This window comes from Aquarana catesbeiana, linkage group LG02 (assembly GCF_042186555.1).
Source record: "Aquarana catesbeiana isolate 2022-GZ linkage group LG02, ASM4218655v1, whole genome shotgun sequence".
Lineage (NCBI taxonomy): Eukaryota > Metazoa > Chordata > Amphibia > Anura > Ranidae > Aquarana > Aquarana catesbeiana.
Genome location: NC_133325.1, coordinates 184705939 through 184724291, shown reverse-complemented (window position 1 = coordinate 184724291; position 18353 = coordinate 184705939). Strand labels below are relative to the sequence as shown.

General features: G+C 40.7%; 1 protein-coding gene across 4 annotated transcripts in view; it reads right to left on the bottom strand.

The window, feature by feature from the left end:
* Window positions 1–18353, bottom strand: part of ITGA7 (integrin subunit alpha 7) — a 216850-nt gene that overhangs the window by 64667 nt on the left and 133830 nt on the right. For all 4 annotated transcript variants that reach the window (XM_073614019.1, XM_073614017.1, XM_073614018.1 and 1 more), the window contains 3 exons: window positions 9649–9856; window positions 8390–8583; window positions 2419–2507 (listed from right to left, as the gene is read on the bottom strand). In XM_073614019.1, the coding sequence (XP_073470120.1) occupies window positions 2419–2507; window positions 8390–8583; window positions 9649–9856 (491 nt within the window). The remainder of the gene's footprint in view (window positions 1–2418; window positions 2508–8389; window positions 8584–9648; window positions 9857–18353) is intronic.

Below are 18353 nucleotides of genomic sequence, written 5' to 3'. Positions count from 1 at the left end.
CAAAAATAGATCCCAATTAAATTAATTTAGTTTCCTAACGTACATAGTTAGTACCTCTTTTAAGTGCAATTACAGGTACAAGCTTTTTGCTGTCCATCAGCATCAGAATCTTGCAATTTGTGCCTATTCTTCTCAGCAAAACAATTACTATTGGCCTTTTGGTTTGGTTTTGGTCTTTATTAACTAATCATATAGTGGGGCCAAATACTTTTCATTTATTCATAATGGATTTTCTGTTTGTTTAGATATATGCTCAACCAACCTCAGAGACTTCCAAAAATAGGTGTACAGTTAGGTCCATATATATTTGGACACAGGCACAGTTTACATACGTTTGGCTCTGTATGCCACCAGAATAAAATTACAATGAAACAATCCAAATGAATTTGAAGGGCAGACTTTCAGCTTTAATTCAAGGGGTTGAACATAAATATCAAGTACAAATTTTAGGAACTGCAACCATTTTTATATACAGTCCCCCCATTTTCAGGGGCTCAAATGTAATTGGACAAATGAATATAATCATAAATAAAATGTTAATTTTTTATATTTTGTTGAGAATCCTTTACTGGCAATGACTGCCTGAAGTCGGGAACCCATGGACATTACCAAAGACTGGGTTTCCTCCTTTCTGATGCTTTGCCAGGCCTTTCTGCCTTTAGTTTTGCCTTCAGCAAGTGAAATACATGCTCAATTGGGTTGAGATCAGGTGATTGACTCGGCTATTGCAGAATATTCCACTCTTTTCCTTCAAAAGCTCCTGAGTTGATTTTGCCGTGTGTTTTGGATCATTGTCCATCTGTACTGTGAAGCGCTGTCCGATCAACTTTGCTGCATTTGGCTGGATCTGGGATGGCAGTATATCTCTAAACACTGCAGAATTCATCCAGCTGGTTCTGTCTTCTGTCACACCAATAAACACCAATGACCCAGTGCCACTGGAAGCTATGCATGCCAATGCCATCACACTGCCACCATGTTTTACAGATGATTTTGTGTGCTTTGGATCATGAGCTGTTCCAAGCCTTCTCCACAGTTTTTACTTCCCTTCATTCTGCTACAGATTAATCTTAGCTTCATCCATTCAAAGATTGCTTTTCCAGAACTGGTCTGGCTTTTTTAGATTTTTTTCGGCAAAGTCTAATCTGGCTTTTCTATTCTTCTGGCTTATGAATGGTTTGCTCCCTGTGGTGAACCCTCTGTATTTGCTCTCGTGAAGTCTTCTCTTGATTGTAGACTTTGACAATTATACGTCCACCTCCTGTAGAGTGTCCTTCACTTGTCTGGATGTTGTAATGGGATTTTCTTTACCATAGAGAGGATACTGCGATCATCCACCACTGTTGTCTTCCGTGGACATCCAGGCCTTTTTATGTTGCTGAGCTCACCAGTGTGTTCTTCTTTCCTCAGAATGTACCAAACTGTTGATCTGGCTACTCCTAATGTTGCTGCTATCTCTCTGATGTATTTGTTTCATTTTTTAATCCTTGCAATGGCCTGTTTCACTTGCATGGACAGCTCCTTTGAAGGCATGATGTAGGTTCACAGCAATAGATTCCAAATGCAAATACCACACTCAGAATAAACTCCAGAACTTTTACCAGCTTAACTGATGAAGAAATAACAAAGGAGTAGCCCACACCAGGCCACGAAACAGCTTTTGATTCAATTGTCCAATTACTTTTGGTCCCTTAAAAAAAGTGGGATCCCTATTCTTAAGAGCTGTATTTCCTAAACCCTTCCTCCGATTTGGATGTACATACCCTCAAATTAAACCTGAGAGTGTGCGCTTTCAGCCCATATCCATTATATAGGTATAGCTTAAAAATGTTTTGATAAATACCTGAAAAAAAAAACTAAAATTGTGCCTATGTCCAAATATATCTGGACCTAACTATTTCTTTGAATGTCATGCACTACTAATTGCATACAGGTGGACCCCAATCAACTCTTTATGAGAATTATGATGATTCCAGTGCTTATTTTGGTATTTCACAGCAAAGAGGGTGAAGACTTCAATAATCAAGACCTTTTACCTTTTTATCTGTAAATAAACTAAAACAACTACAGAATATAAATACATTTCCACTCCAACAGTAGGGGAGGTTTCATATACTGACATCCTGGTTAAAACCTTTTCAATTTTAGACTGTAACAATACAGAGTATGGAAATGTTCTATGGATGTGAATACATTAACAAAGAATTGTATAAACACATGTACAAAGAACTAAGCACAGCATACACTGAAAATTGATCTGGAGATTTTCAGTTTCCTGTGTTAGCTCTGGACCCATATGGTTTGCATACATTGTAATAGTGCAACAAAAGGGAATGCTATTTTGGGAATTTTATATTCATATATTGTGCATCTATTTAAAACATTTTAATAATACCCTTTAATTATCTTTTGTATTACCTGTGCTGGTTTGGTCACCAATCCTGTTCGGCTTCCATGATATATGAATAGTTTTCCACTGCCATCAAATGGTGCCCCAACAGCAATATCTGTAGACAGAAGTAAGTTTTAGGTTACTAACAGTTTCAGGTTAGGGAGAGGCTTAGGACAGTCCAACTGAAACGTCATTTAAAGGGGCTTAAGCTAGCCATACATCTATTGATCGACTTCTGTACAACTACCCTGTCAGGTATTTCTCAATCGATCAGTGCTGCTGGCTATAGCAGATCATTGTATTCTGACAGTGGGAAAGTCTCCCTGCTTTTTGGTTGTATGTAGCAAGATTGATTAGTAGCATTTTATATATAAATAGAATTGAGCATTAAAGCCAAAGTTTAGTCTTTTTTTTTTAATAAGCATAAGGGACAGAACTTACATTCAAAGCAAAGTGCCCCTTAGACTGCTGGCTGGTCTGCTAGTTAAAATCCAAAGTCCTCCTCCACCCCAATACCCAGTTCTCTTACAATATGTATTATTCATGTTATGGAGCATGGGCACATTTTAAAGCCTAAGTTTAGTCAAAGGGACGGTACTTATATTTAAAGTGAAGTATCCCTTGTGCTGCTAGCTGGTCTGTTAATTTAGAACTGAATCCAAAGTCCTCTGACCCGCCCCCTACCCCCTAGCCGTAGCCATAATATTCAATCTTCAGGTTCTGCGGGGGTTAATAGGAGTGCTGGATCTGTGATAGGCACTCACCAAGAATGCTAGCTATGCCCACCCTTTTTGCCTCATCTCCTCCATTCATAGAAGCTGTACTATAGCTTCAATCAATAAAAAAGGGTGGGTATAGTCAGCACTCATGATGAGTGCCTGTCACATATCCAACCGCTCATATTAACCCCTGCAGAACCTGAATATTGAATATTATGGCTACGGCTAGGGGGTAGGGGGCGGGTCAGAGGACTTCGGATTTGGATCTAAATTAACAGACCAGCCAGCAGCACAAGGGACACTTCACTTTAAATAAAAGTACCATCCTTTTGACTAAACTTAGGCTTTAAAATGTGCACATGCTCCATAACATGAATAATCCATATTGTAAGAGAACTGAAACATCCAACAAGAAGAGTTAAAACTCCTTGTAATGGCTGCAGCTGGCAGGAGGACCTGGTAATTAGAGCACAGATATTCTGCACAGCGGCCATGATCTGTGAACACAAGTCTAGTATTAGAGGATTAACATAAATTATTGTAAAATAGCATTTCTTTCTCATGCATCACGGGACACAGAGTAGCCATATACATTACTACCTGGGTTATGCGCCACCTATAGGTGAATGGACACTGGTAGAATAACCAAAAACAAGAAGTGATCCCCTATATAACCCCTTACATACAGGAAGTATTCCAGTTTTTTCGCCAGTGTCTAAAATGGTGGATGGTCATTTGTTGAGCCCTTTGTGAGTTTCCATGCTGTAATCACAGGTTCTTAAAAATCAAGGGACAGCATTTCTAGATCAGATCCATTTCAAAAAGCTACTATGCTAAGATAAATGGTACCCGAGCCTCGTAAAGAAGATTAAAGGATCAACAACAAGCTTTTGCCTGTAATGCAACCTTCGGGTGCTGGATCCTGCTTAGTGAAATCCTGGATACCACTATGCGCTAAGGCATTCCTGCAGGGTGCTGTACAGGTCCAAGGGAGTGGACTCTCATGCTAAAAGGGTACCCAGTCCTTGAAGGTCCGTGTGACAGAACCCGCCACGATGGGTGAAGGTTGGACTTCTGGCTTAGGCTATTGTCCTGCGGCGGGAGTGGTAAGTGGCCCTGTGAAAAACCAGGTTCCAATTATTATTTATACCCCTGCAACAGTTTTATCTAGGCTGACATGTTTAAAAAAAAAAAAAAGTTTTCCTTGCTATGCTTGCTTTGTCCACTAGAGGGCATGGGGTCTGGCCCACATGGAGGTCAGTCATGTGTTATCATGGGCAGAAAGGCATGTGCTTGCTACAAAACTGTAATACTTCCTGCATGTGAGGGGTTATATAGGGGATCACTTCCTGTTTTTGATTATTTTACCAGTGTCCATTTACCTCTGGGGGTAGAGAACTGGAAAGCGGACTATCTCAGCCACCAATAGATACATCCAGGAGAATGGTTTCTGCACCCACAGGTGCTTATGCAGATTTGCCAGCAGTGGAGTACACCGGATGTAGACCTGCTGGCATCCAGGTTCAACTGCAAGATTCAGCAGTTTGTATCCAGAGCAAGAGATCCACTTGCGATCGAGATAGATGCTCTGGTAGTTCCCTGGACTCAGTTTTCTTTGATTTATGCATTCCCCTGATTCCTCTTCTGCCACATCTTTTGCGCAGGATCTGAGAAGAGATGACATCAGTCATTCTGGTAGCTCTGACGAAGAAAAATGCTCCTGCGCACAAGTGGGTAGCCGAACAAGTGGTATATAGACACAGGCCTTGCTGCCCTCAAGGATGGGGGATCCTAGCAAACAATGAAAAAGAGAAAAGAAAGGGCGCACCAGCCATGTGCATTATCTTTTGGATAAAATTTATGAAAACTAATGATAAAAAGGAACTACTTACAAACAGTAGTGGAAGATGACAATAGTATAAAGACGGTCTTCCAATCTCAGCAAACAGTCAGAAAATCACTGCTGGCTGACGCTTTTCGAGGGGAACATCCCCTCTTCCTCAGAGCACGGCAGACTCTGTACGGACTGCCGTGCTCTGAGGAAGAGGGCATGTTCCCCTCGAAACGAGTCAGCCAGCAGTGATTTTCTATGAGCTCTTCTGGCACCTCCGATTGGCTCTGCTGTGTTCTCTGACTGTTTGCTGAGATTGGAAGACCGTCTTTATACTATTGTGATCTTCCACTACTGTTTGTAAGTAGTTCCTTTTTATCATTAGTTTTAATAAATTTTATCCAAAAGATAATGCACATGGCTAGTGCGCCCTTTCTTTTCTTTTTCATTCTGGTAGCTCTGGCCTGGACCAGGAGGGCTTGGTATCTGGAGGTAGTGAGATTAGCAGTAGGCAAGCCTTGGACGCTTACACTCTGGCTTGATCTACTGTCACAGGGGCCTATATTCGACCCCAATTTACACTCGCTGAATTTGACAGCATGGCTATTGAAGCCCGGGTGCTAGGAGATCGTGGTGTCTCAGGACCAGTGGTAACTACATTGGTGAATGCCAGAAAGGCAGTCACCAGGAAGGTTTATCACAGGGTTTGGAAGCATAGGCGTGCGCACAGGGTGTGCTGGGTGTGCCCAGGCACACCCTAATCACCCCATGCGCATTAGTGTTATCGCTCTGTGTAGCAGCAGGAACATGGGAAAGATCTCCCTCTTACTGGCTCTGCCATAAGAGAAGTGTCTATGATCTTCTCTTTCACTATGCCAGCAGGGAGATCAATGTGCCGGGAGCATATATATGTAGGCACATACACATGCATGTGTGTTTGAGCTTAAGGGTGCACACCCTAATGCAATAGGCTGCGCACACATATGTTTGGAAGGCTTACATTGCGTGGTGTGAGGCCAGAAGTTGGCATCCTATTTGGTAGAGAGAATTCTCTCTTTTCTTCAGTCAGGTTTAGATAAAAGATTAGCCTTGAGAACAATTAAAGGACAGGTTTCAGCCTTATGAGTGTACTTCCAAAAGCCTTCGGCTTCACATTCTCCGATCCGGACTTTTCTTCAGGGAGTGACTCACTTATTGCCTCCCGTTAAATCACCTATTTTGGAAAAATCGGGTTGGAGATTCGGGACATCATGGGGAAGAATGTATATGATTATTTTTTTTGTCCCTTTTTCTGTTAAATGTGAAAAAATCTTAATAAAGAAATAAAGTAAAATTTAAAAATAAAGTCGGTGCTACAGGAGCGGGCTTTTGAACCAATCAACGAAATTCCGTTAGTTCTTTTGACACGGAAGTTGGCTTTTCTTTTTGCAATTACTTCGGCTAGAAGGGTCTCTGAATTGGCAGCCCTTTCCTGTAAGGAGCCGTATTTGATTTTGCACCATGATAAACTGGTGCTACGTCCTGTTCCATCCTTTTTGCCTAAGGTAGTTTCTGAATTTCATTTAAATCAGGACATTGTTCTACCTTCTTTCTTCTCTCAGCTTGGCTCGCCAGAAGAGAAGCAGTTACACCTTTTGGATGTGGTGCGGGCGGTCAGAATCTACCTGGAAAGGTCTGCAAGCATCAGAAGTTCTGATGCATTTTTTGTTTTGCCGGAAGAACCCAAGAGGAGTCAGGCGGCTTCTAAGGCATCCATTTCACTTTGGATTTGCCTATTAACTGCATGCCGACCGGCGCACACCGATGTACGTCGGCACAATGGAACGGCTAGGCAAAAGGACGTACCTGTAAGTCCTTTTGAAATTGCCGCCGTGCCATTGCGTGCGTGCTGCCAGCGGCACGCGCGCCGGCTCGGGAGCTCCGTGAGTTAGGTCGCGGGTCCCGCGGACTCGATCGCTGCGGGGATACCCGCGATCGCCTCACGGAGAGGAAGAACGGGGAGATGCTAAGGTAAACAAGCATCTCCCCGTTCTGCCTAGTGACAGTGTCGCTGATTTCTGCTCCCTGTCATCGGGAGCAGCGATCAGTGTAGTGACACTGCTAGCTCATCCCCCTACAGTTAGAACACATCCCTAGGATACATTTAACCCCTACAGCGCCACCTGGTGTTAACCCCTTCACTGCCAGTCACATTTACACAGTAATCAATGCGATTTTAATTTTAATCGCTGTATAAATGTAAATGGTCCCAAAATCACGCCAAAATTGTCCGACATGTCCGCCATAATGTCGCAGTCAAGATAAAAATCGCTGATCGCCGCCACTACTAGTAAAAAAAAAAAAAATTAATAAAAATGCCATAAAACTATCCCCTATTTTGTAAACGCTATAACATTTGCGCAAACCAATCAATAAACGCTTATTGCGATTTTTTTACCAAAAATATATAGAAGAATATGTATCGGCCTAAACTGAGGGAAAAAAAATGTTTTTTTTATATTTTTGGGGGATATTTATTATAGCAAAAAGCAAAAAATAATGCGTTTTTTTCAAAATTGGCGCTCTTTTTTTGTTTATAGCGCAAAAAATAAAAACTGCAGGGGTGATCAAATACCACCAAAAGAAAGCTCTATTTGTGGGGAAAAAAGAACGCCAATTTTGTTTGGGAGCCACGTCGCGTCAGTTAAAGCGACGCAGTGCCAAATCGCAAAAAGTGCTCTGATCAGGAAGGGGGTAGATTCTTCCGGGGCTGAAGTGGTTAATCACTCAGGCCTATGGCCTGAAAGGTAAAGCTCCTCCCTTGGGGTGTTGGAATCTCCTGGGCTTTTCGCCATCAGGCGTCAGTGGCGCAGATTTGCAAGGCCGCTATTCGGTCTTCAGTACATACGTTCACAAGATTTTATCAGGTGGATGTTAGGCAGCAGAGGACTCGGCTTTTGGCCGTAGTGTCTTGCGGGCTGCTGTATAAATCTGATGCTGTTTTCATACAGTGTGTCTCCCTCCCCTCAAGGCTATTGCTCTGGGACGTCCTGTATAATTACTATACAGGTAGTAATGTACATGGCTGCTCTGTGTCCCGTGATGTACGAGAAAGAAAAATTTGATTTTTTCTTCATACTTACCTGTAAAATCCATTTCTTTGAGGACACAGAGGCCCCTCCCCTCTCTTTTTGGGAGTTCATTGCTTGCTACAAAACTGGAATACTTCCTGCATGTGAGGGGTTATATAGGGGATCACTTCCTGTTTTTGATTATTTTACCAGTGTCCATTTACCTATAGGTGGCGCATAACCCAGGTAGTAATGTATATGGCTGCTCTGTGTCCCGTGATGTACTCAAAGAAATGTGTTTTACAGGTATGAAGAAAAAAAAATCAAATTTTTCAAAGTTACCAGTTATACATATAAATATCGTGCATGGTGTCTGATCGCAAGACATTATGTTTACCTTTGAATCCATCCTGGTTGATATCTCCCAAGCTGCCCACTGTTAACCCAAACATGGAACCATCTGTTCCGTTCAGCCGTATAGGAGGAGAGCTGTCCAGTTTCCCTTCTTTGTTTATGTAGACATAGACGGCACCACCAATTTCCTCCTTTCGGGAGAAGAAATTGGGAGCACCTACCACTAGGTCATTCCAGCTAAATAAAACAGATGATGCAAAAAAGGATGAATATTTCACAAAAGATAAGATGTAAGAAAGCAAAAAAAAAAACAAAAACAAATTGAAAGATACAACATAACATTAGAAATAGTAAATGTAACTACACAAATATGACTTTGATAAAATAGTTATATTTTGTTATAAAATCTAGCATATTCATTATAAAATCTATAAATGTTTTAACAGTATGCCAGTACTGAAGCAATTTATAGTGATAAATGTTTTCCTACACTTGGATAACAGTACAGATACAGTAGATAAAGCTGCCAAGAGTCATTTTTAGACTCTTTTAACCTAAAATAGCTAACAGAGTCAAAGTTTGCAAATTTTAAAACTGTTATACATTTCCACCTATTTACCTAGTAAGCTGAGCTTATATAATAGGTCTACTGGTTCCTTTGTCTACATGCACTTATAATTGACATACTGTACATTAAAGTATTAAACCAAACGCAAATATGGTATATTTTTCAGCTTACCAACTCTTAGATGTGGTGGCTGTATTTGTTTTATTTTCTAAAGCTTTTTTCCATTATTTTCACCTGTTGATCCAGCCAGTAAGTCTGTTATTTTTCAACCTTCTTTTAACCTTCATCAACAGATGAAGCTGTCCAACAAAATTGTCAGATAGAAGTTTGAGACAAGCCATTTAATATAGACAGGGGTGCTTAGAATGGTCAGGTTGAATTCATTTATGTAAAACCTTTATCCACAAAGGGAAACAAAAGTTGCTTTAATTGAGCAAAAGTGTTAGCTGGAGTTCTGCTTCAACTCCTTAGTCAAGTCCATCTAAATCTGCTGATGCATCTAACACTACCCTCTCCCCAGGTTGACGATGTTGCTGTCCAAGGGTGTCTCCATTGCGCCTCCTGGAAACACCCTAAGACCAGACGTGTGTTACTGGCTCACCAGGTAAGAATAGAGGGAAAAAAGCTGATAAAATAAAACAAATGCAGCCACCACAAACTCTTAAGGAGCATCTACGCTTTTCTAAATCACAGTGTAATAAAATGTTTTGAAGAGTTGGATTAGTCTTACGTACCCATCACCATTGAGGTCCTCAAGCGTTATAGAGTAACCAAAGGATGAGGCCAGATTCTCCCCCCAAAGCGTTAGCTCTGGGACAAGTTGGCTTCCACTCTCTCGGCGCAGGATAACCACAGCCCCTGTGTGATTTGCTCGGGGGGCACCGCTTACAAAGCTCAGCTTGTTCTTCCCCGTCACCCCCCACCCTGAGTCCACTGAGAAACCTGGAGGAATCAGGGCAAGAATCAGCAACATTTGATAATCAACACTTATAAACTAGAGGGAACATGTCACACAGGAGATGTTAGAGATAGGAGAAAGCACTGAAGGTTACAGATAACTGGGAGACCCATTTAGAGTAAGAAGTCATGGTACAGATGGAGAGCATTAAAGGCTGCAGTAAAAGGCATTAAGGTTTCGTCACTGGCACATCTATTGGCTCTATGATTAAGAAATCTTTCTTCTGTATGTGCTAAAATGCTGTAAATGTCAAAGTACACTAAAGTTTTTCAGCCCTTTCCAATAATATATATATTACAGTGTCTAGACCCCAAAAAAGTTTTTTCAGTTATACACAGTCAGGTGAGTGAATCATCCAGTGGCTTTTTATACCTCTTCGAGCTCCACTACAAGATCTTTTCACCATCCAATGGAGACAGTGTAATTAATGCCATTAGTGTGCAGAACTGAGGACTCCACGGTGGAGATCTCACCACTGGAGTCCCTCAGGGACACAAAAACCTGGTGGCTGATTTACAACATTTATAAAACACTGTATTTTCAGTTCTAGAGGGAGTGATGTTCAATATAGTATGGCGTGCGCCGTCATTTTATGAGCCCCTGATAAAGTATTAGTGATGTAACGCATAAGGTGAAGACTGATGATGCACAATCTGGAAGTAATGAACGGAAAGGCATTCATATTGAGTGGTTTATGTATGCATGTCATGGATGTCCCATACTTGAAAGTGTGCATTAATAGTTTAATAAATGGTACAATTTTGAACAGGGTGTTGATCTGTTCCTTTTTTCTGTATGATGGTGGGGTGCATCCTGGACAGTCTGTACTAAGAAAAGAGACAAAAGATTCACCCTTAAAGGGAACAAGCCTACTTGACCTATCTAATGTACATTAGTTTGGGTCATTTTAAGACGGCGAGTGTTAGTTCAGTGGAGTGGGACAACACTATCAAAAGATCATTTTAAAGCAACTGTTAAAGAGTATTGTGTGGAATCTGACATGTCAGCATGCAGTTGGTAACCCTAAAGTGGATTTTTTTTTTCTTTAACTTAAAACAGAATGGGAAAGTTCGGGACCTACATCAGGTTTTTGGTAGCCACATGCCCAGGTAGTAGGTAAGGGAAAATTTCCCAAGCAGAGACACAGACTGCCATAAAAAAAGATACAACTATTCCCTGTTCTATCCAACCAAAAAAAATAATGGACTAGGGTTTTGTTTTAGCATGATCCATGAACCAAAAGCTCCAAATAATTCTGGCTGCTGCAAGCTTTACCCACGTATTCAGCTTCAAGGTCCAATACTCTGCAAGGCAACAATACTTACTGCAGTAGGAGGACTAAATTGGAATTTAAGCCAACGAGTTTTTGTGCTAGGAAACATGGGGTAAGTACATTTCTGAAGGGCTGAAAAACAATTGTGTACAGTGATTACAGTTCAACTGGAATTATTAAAAATTCTTTCTGTAAATGTGTAGCAGTTAGTATCCTAATGAAATAAATCCAGAGGGGGAAGTTCTGAATTAGAGGGCCAGAAACCATGTTTGTTACCATATTTATGTTTATTTCAAATAGCAACACTTATATAAACATTCCAATGGCCACAGAGAAAATGGGATATTTTATAATGTGTTTAGATGGCTTTTCAGTTGAAAACTTGAATATAATAAACCTAATCTCAAAGCAAAACATAGGAGTGAGATTTTCTGCATGGATGCTGCTGGTCCCTATCTTCTGGGCAATGCAGTAGATCAGCAGTGGAGACACTGATGAGCTTCATTTCAATTGACATTACTGTCCCAGAACTGGCATGCAGCCAAGAAGTTAGAGAATCAATATGATGCTTCTTACTTGTTGTTAGTCACCTGTGTAGGAAAATATAATCTTTCAGATATTAATGTCAAATATTTTAAAGGGCAGAAATATGGATGCTGACATAGCTGTGTATAAAGGTGAAAACTCCAGGAAGAGATGGGGAGTCATCTTCATCTTTGCTTCCCTACTTAACAAGTTATTGAACCTGATCTGCAAACATTTTCTGGGTGAGTGACATACTAAGTATTAAAGTAATAAAGGAGGCAGACCTGGAGCATACACTTTTAAAAATAAGTAGCAGCTACCCAACTTCAATCATCACAGGTTTTTATTATTTCTATTAAAAGACTGAAATTTAGATTTAGTGGTCTTTTGCTTTTGTAACAGTTGATTAAAAAACCTTTGGAATTGTGTGAGGCATGAATCAGCTCCCCGTCACTAAATGGCACAATAACTAGAATGCAGTTGAAGCAGCAATCACAATGATGGATAGAGATAAGTGAATTAAATGTTAGACTGGCCCCTGATATTGGTCCACAATCAACAGGCTCCACTTGTCCTGGTTCTATTTACCCACCACATGATGGATTATGTGTAATCAGTACAGGTTGAGCCTAACAAAACAGTTAAAATGAGATGACAGAGATGAGAATATTAATGACTTCATCCACCTTTCTTAGCGCTGTGATATTTTGTGTATCATAAAGGTATAATATTTACCACCACTATACCCACACAGGTAGTGGCAAGATGAATTGCTCCAAACAAAACTAAAACTGAAATTAAAATACCATAAATAAACCATATCCTAATAAACAGTTAATAAAGGTCTAATATACATTTTTTTTTAACTTGGGTCATTTATCAATGAGTGTAAGCATCCTAAAGCCTGGTACACGCTACAGGTTTTTTTTTTTTCACGCAGCCGTGCGGGTTGCAAAAAAAAGAACCTGACAGTTCCGGTCCGGAGCCACTCTACTAACCATGCAAGGTTAGTCCAGCGATCTCCCCCGCTGAGCTGTTGTGTTTTGACAGGGGGACAGCCCCCCATCTGCAATTGGCTGAGAGTGCTGGTCGGGAGTCGGTCGGATGCTGGTTTTCCAGCATGCACATCCGATAAAAGCTGGCTGCACAGCCAGCTTCTTTCGGACAGACTGACATACGCACCTGCAGAATGTCGGCCAGTATTTTTTGTACCGGCAAATGTCTTGACATTCTTCCCGTGTATATAGAGTGGATCAGATTACATGCAGCCTATTCTGACTGTTATCTCTTCATCAGAGCAGTACAATGGACTAAACTGTGTTATGTAGAAAAATCTGTTCTTATTTGTGTAAAGAAGATCACTGCTGCCCTCTGTATGGCTTATTTATCTATATGGAGAGGTTGATTTACTAAAGGCAAATAAACTGTTCACCTTGCAAGAGAAGTTGTACTTTGCAAAGAAATATTCCCCAGAGCTGAGTGAATGAGGTGAAGCTCTAATGGCTTCTGTCATCCAATCATGTGCAAACAAAAATACTGTTTTTTATTTTCCTTAAACATGATTGGGTATTCTTTACAAAGTGAAATTTCACTATATTCACTAAGCTCTGGGGAAAATTTCCCAGCAAAATGCAACTTTCCTTGCAAAGTGCCCTTAATAAATCAACCCTAAACTGTCTTTCTGCAATCTCCTTCTTCTACTCTCTGATCGTTTTACAGTGTATTGCTGTAAGTGGTAAGGCCATCGGCCATGATTGACAGCTAAAGACAGCATGTAAATAGTGTGGTAAAATCTTAGTGATTAAAACACCTTTTATAACCTCTTGTTTTATTATTCTACCTATAAAACCCCATTGGGTACGATATTATTAAGTGCTATATTCAAAATTACCATGCTAGGAACCACTATGGAATTCTTTACTTGATTGATTGGCCTTACTCTAGAATATGGCCTGTTCCATACCACAACAATGGACTCTTATGCCGCGTACACACGGTCGGACTTTTCAGCTACAAAAGTCCGACAGCCCTTCCAACAGACTTTTGACAGACTTTCGACGGACTTTTGGCGGACTTTCAACAGACTTTCTAAGGACCAGACTTGCCTACACACGATCACACAAAAGTCCGACAGATTCGTACGTGATGACGTACACCGGACTAAAATAAGGAAGTTGATAGCCAATAGCTGCCCTAGCGTGGGTTTTTGTCCGTCGGACTAGCATACAGACGAGCAGATTTCTGGGTCCGGCGGAGTTACAACGTAAAGATTTGAAGCATGTTCCAAATCTAAAGTCCGTCAGATTTGCGACTGGAAAAGTCCGCTGAAGGTCCGGTGAAGCCCACACACGATCGGATTGTCTGCCGGATTTGGTCCATCGGACAAATCCGGCCGAAAAGTCCGACCGTGTGTACGTGGCATTAGGCTGCATTCACACTACAGCGTTTTGAATTGCGGGCAGAATTGCCAAGGATCTGCCTGCCATTTGACAGTGCTGAGGTGTGAATGACAAACTGCGGGACTTGCATTTGAGATGCCATTCATTTGAAAGACACCTCAAATCGCGGTGCAGGTCTCCCGCGATTGTCGAGCAAGAAAATGTGCTACAATCGCGGCAACCCCCAATGCAGGATGCATGTCGCCCAAAAATAGGTTAGGAGCTACTTTTGGGCGACATGCATCCCGCTGGTTGCTGCGATTGCAGTGCGTTTTAGTGCGCGACAATCGCGGCAGACCCGCACAGCAATTTGAGCTGTCATTCAAATGAATGGCATCTCAAATGCGAGTCCCACGTTTTGTCATTCACACTTCGGCGCTGTCAAATTGTGGGCAGATCCGCGGAAAATCTGCCCATGATTCAAAATGCTGTAGTGTAAATGCAGCCTAGTTGTTGACTGCCTTGGCATTGTTTTCTATAATTATCATAGGACTTTTTATGGGACTTTAATTAACTTCCCTTTCCAGCTCACCGATCTTATATATACTGACGATGATGGCAGTGTCTTACTGTGTGTGATATTACTATATCTTATTGTTTTCCATTTTTAATTGAAAACTCAATAAAAATTATTGAAACAGAATTCTTTACTTGGAATATGGCTGTCACTAGTTAGCCATAGCTCCAACACAATGGGCAGCAGTTTCCAACCACCACATAATAAATATAGTATATGCACATCAAATTATGAAGGGCTTTTGAAAACAGTGATCAAGCACTGGGATCACATAACTGTGAACAAAATATGAGAACAGGAGAGTAAGCAACTTGCTCAGACTTTTGCTTCTTTGTATCTAATACAGTAGAAGCTATAAGAACTTATTCCCATGCATCCTGTTATTTATGGTGAATAAGTGATCCAACAGAAGGATTTCCTGTTACTGGTGTCCATTGTTTAGCTATGACCTAGTAAACTCCTTTGACTTAGCATGATTTTAACAATTAAAGGTAGCCACCGATAAGGGATATCCATCATTCATTCTAAATGTAAAATAAGGCAGTGATCATCAGAAATTAAAATAAAAAAATTAAGCCTTGCATAAACCATGCAGAGGGTACTAGGCAACAACAGTCAAACCTCATGAAAATAACTTTTGATCTATTATAGCCCAAAAGTTATTTGCGCTGTTCCGTTTTCTTCTCTTTTTTCATAGTATACCTATATCTGGAGGTATATGGTGCCGCACATTTGAATCGTGAATTGCAGTGTTGCGTATTGGAGGTTATCCTCATTTGCATTATCTGGAGAACAACCAACTGAACCTATGGAAATCTCCTTTCCAGGGAGCACCCTTACCTCTTATTAATTTTGGGGTGTTAAACAATCAGTTAAAAAAATGGGCTCAGTCAAGAGAGCGACCCCCTGTATTCACCATTACTGCTCAGCATGGGACTCTGATGATAGCGGTGATCGCTCTAGTAGCTGACTACTAGAGTGATTTCCAGCTTCCACATGAATCCCATGGAAATGGCATATGCATACTTTCATTTGTCCAAGCTGGACCAATGTAACTATGCTATAAATTAATACCTGGAATTCAGTTTTAAAACCCCTGAGAGTTTATTTTTGCTGTTTGTGTACCATTGGGGAAATTTCACTTCACTTGCTGTCTCGAGGGCATGCAACAGGGACTTTCCCACTTATACAGTTGTCCTTGGAATAGATGTCCTCATTGGAACATTTCCACTTAGCATTCTTTTGGGTACAACACTAAAATATTGGATATTCCCTTACTTCCTGTCTCAGTGACAATAGTCAACCTCCTCAACAGGGACACAAACAGCAATAAAAACTTGACTGGAGGGGGGGGGGTAAAACATTTTCCAAACTAAACAAAAGGTTTTGCCTAGAAATACTTTGAAAAAAGCCTTCAATTACCTCTCTAGTTATAGGCATTGTGCAGAAATGAGTCTTTAAAGTTCACAACAGAGGTACTGAAATCTGAGTTTTTTTCTATTATAATGTGTTGAACCAAAATTCTGGCAGCCCGTTAGCCCTCTAATGCAAACAAACAGGTGTTTCTAAGCAACTAGAAACCCACTAAAAATGTATCGTCTTTGTTGTGATTTTTAAGGATTTTTGAGAATTGGTTACTTTGCATTAAAGTGACTAAAGAAATTAGGGATAGCTTGTTTTAAAACTGTTTAAACAGAAGTTTAATTTATATGACAATCTGGGAATTTGTTTACATAAATATACGATTTGAAGTTATTTCTGTGTAATTATAGTCTGGAAGGTATGGTGAAATAGCAACATGATCCAATAATTGTTGATTGGCAAAAATGTATAAATCATGACTGTGCATATGAAAAACATAGGTTGTTCTTGTACTAAATAAACTGTGGCACATTTTATTAAATTTACTTCTGTACTAGCCTACATTATAACATGCTAATTTTCATAAAAAGCATTCATTTATTAGAACAGCTTCTGTGAGTTATAACTGTTTATACTATATGTTTGCCTTCTCCCTACTACCAAAAAATATATCTACTTCAATCACACAATGTAAATCCAAGAGATATATTGTAAAGGTGGATGATGCTTAATAAATCATGTGTAGGATGTTATTTCACATAGCCACAGCCAACCAGCATGATCAATGAAGCAGCAAAACAGTGCAATGTGGACAGCATTAACAACGCGGTGCATAGGAAAGCAAGATGTAGCAGAAGCGATGTGCACAGTTATATTTATATTGCAACTTGCAGCCTTTATGCCAGCCTGTGATACTCAAGAAAAATGAAATAAATATTTTCTTATATTATATTATCATCAGAGTGTATGTGTCAACTGGGTTCCTCAACTGCACTTGATGAGGAGCTCCAGGGTTGATGACTGATATGGAGAAAATGAATTTACTGTTTTCTCAGAAGTCCTGTTCTGGACCCTGAAGTCTGGAGACTTTGTAGAACTTTGGGTGAGATAAAGCCTTCCTGGGTCCACATCCAACCTTGCAGCCAGACCTCATTATTAGTCTCCACTGTCTACAGGCCTTTATATATGTGAGAATCAGCCTGCGGTTGGGTGAAAAGCTGAGTGCTGACCGAGCACTAAAAAGGTACAAGTGCTGCCTGTTTGTCTTGGGGAGCCTATTAGCGGGCATCTTGTTAGTCAGAAACTGACTTGAGTTAGTTGCTTGGTCAAGCAGACATTTTTTTATTAATGCTAGATCTTTTTGCGGTTGCCCTCCTGCATTAAATCTGTGTCTGTCTGCTGCCTTGCTGAATATACCTGATTAAAGTGTTCCTGGGTTTCTCTGTCTCATGCATGGTTCACCGCTGCCACTACCAGTTCAGGCTGTCCTTTGTACTATATATATAGCAGACACAGGTGGTTTGTACCTTTCATTGTAGTATAATTACACCCCTGGACAAAACTCTCATGCCCCGTACACACGGTCGGATTTTCCAACGGAAAATGTGTGATAGGACCTTGTTGTCGGAAATTCAGACCGCGTGTAGGCTCCATCACACATTTTCCATCTGATTTTTCGACACACAAAGTTTGAGAGCAGGCTATAAAATTTTCCGACAACAAAATCCGTTGTCGGAAATTCCGATCGTGTGTAGACAAATCCAACGCACAAAGTGCCACGCATGCTCAGAATAAATAAAGAGACGAAAGCTATTGGCTACTGCCCCGTTTATAGTCCCAATGTACGTGTTTTACGTCATCGCATTCAGAACGATCGGATTTTCCGACAACTTTGTGTGACTGTGTGTATGCAAGACAAGTTTGAGCCAACATCCGTCGAAAAAAATCCTAGGACTTTGTTGTCCGAATGTCTGATCAATGTCCGACCTTGTGTACAGGGCATTAGTCTGTAGTCCAAGCACATATTCTGACGCTTTGAAGTTTAAAGCCCAAAATTCAGTTCACATGGAATAAAGGAACAGCTCCACTGAAATGGATAAAATACTTATAGTGTGTGTCTACTGAGATGCCGTGCATCCATCTGAATTCAGGAAGTGTCCCTGCAGAACTGCAGTCACATATCACAGCATGAACAGGTGTCTCGCAAGAGTATGTGCATTACAGTTCCTATCTACACTCAGCGGTCACTATATTATGTATGCCTGTTTGTTAAAATAGCCAAATGGTGAATCAAGTGGTGCAAGCCAATATGTATAAAGCATGCAAACATTGTCAAGAGGCTCAGCCAAATATTAAAATGGGAAAGA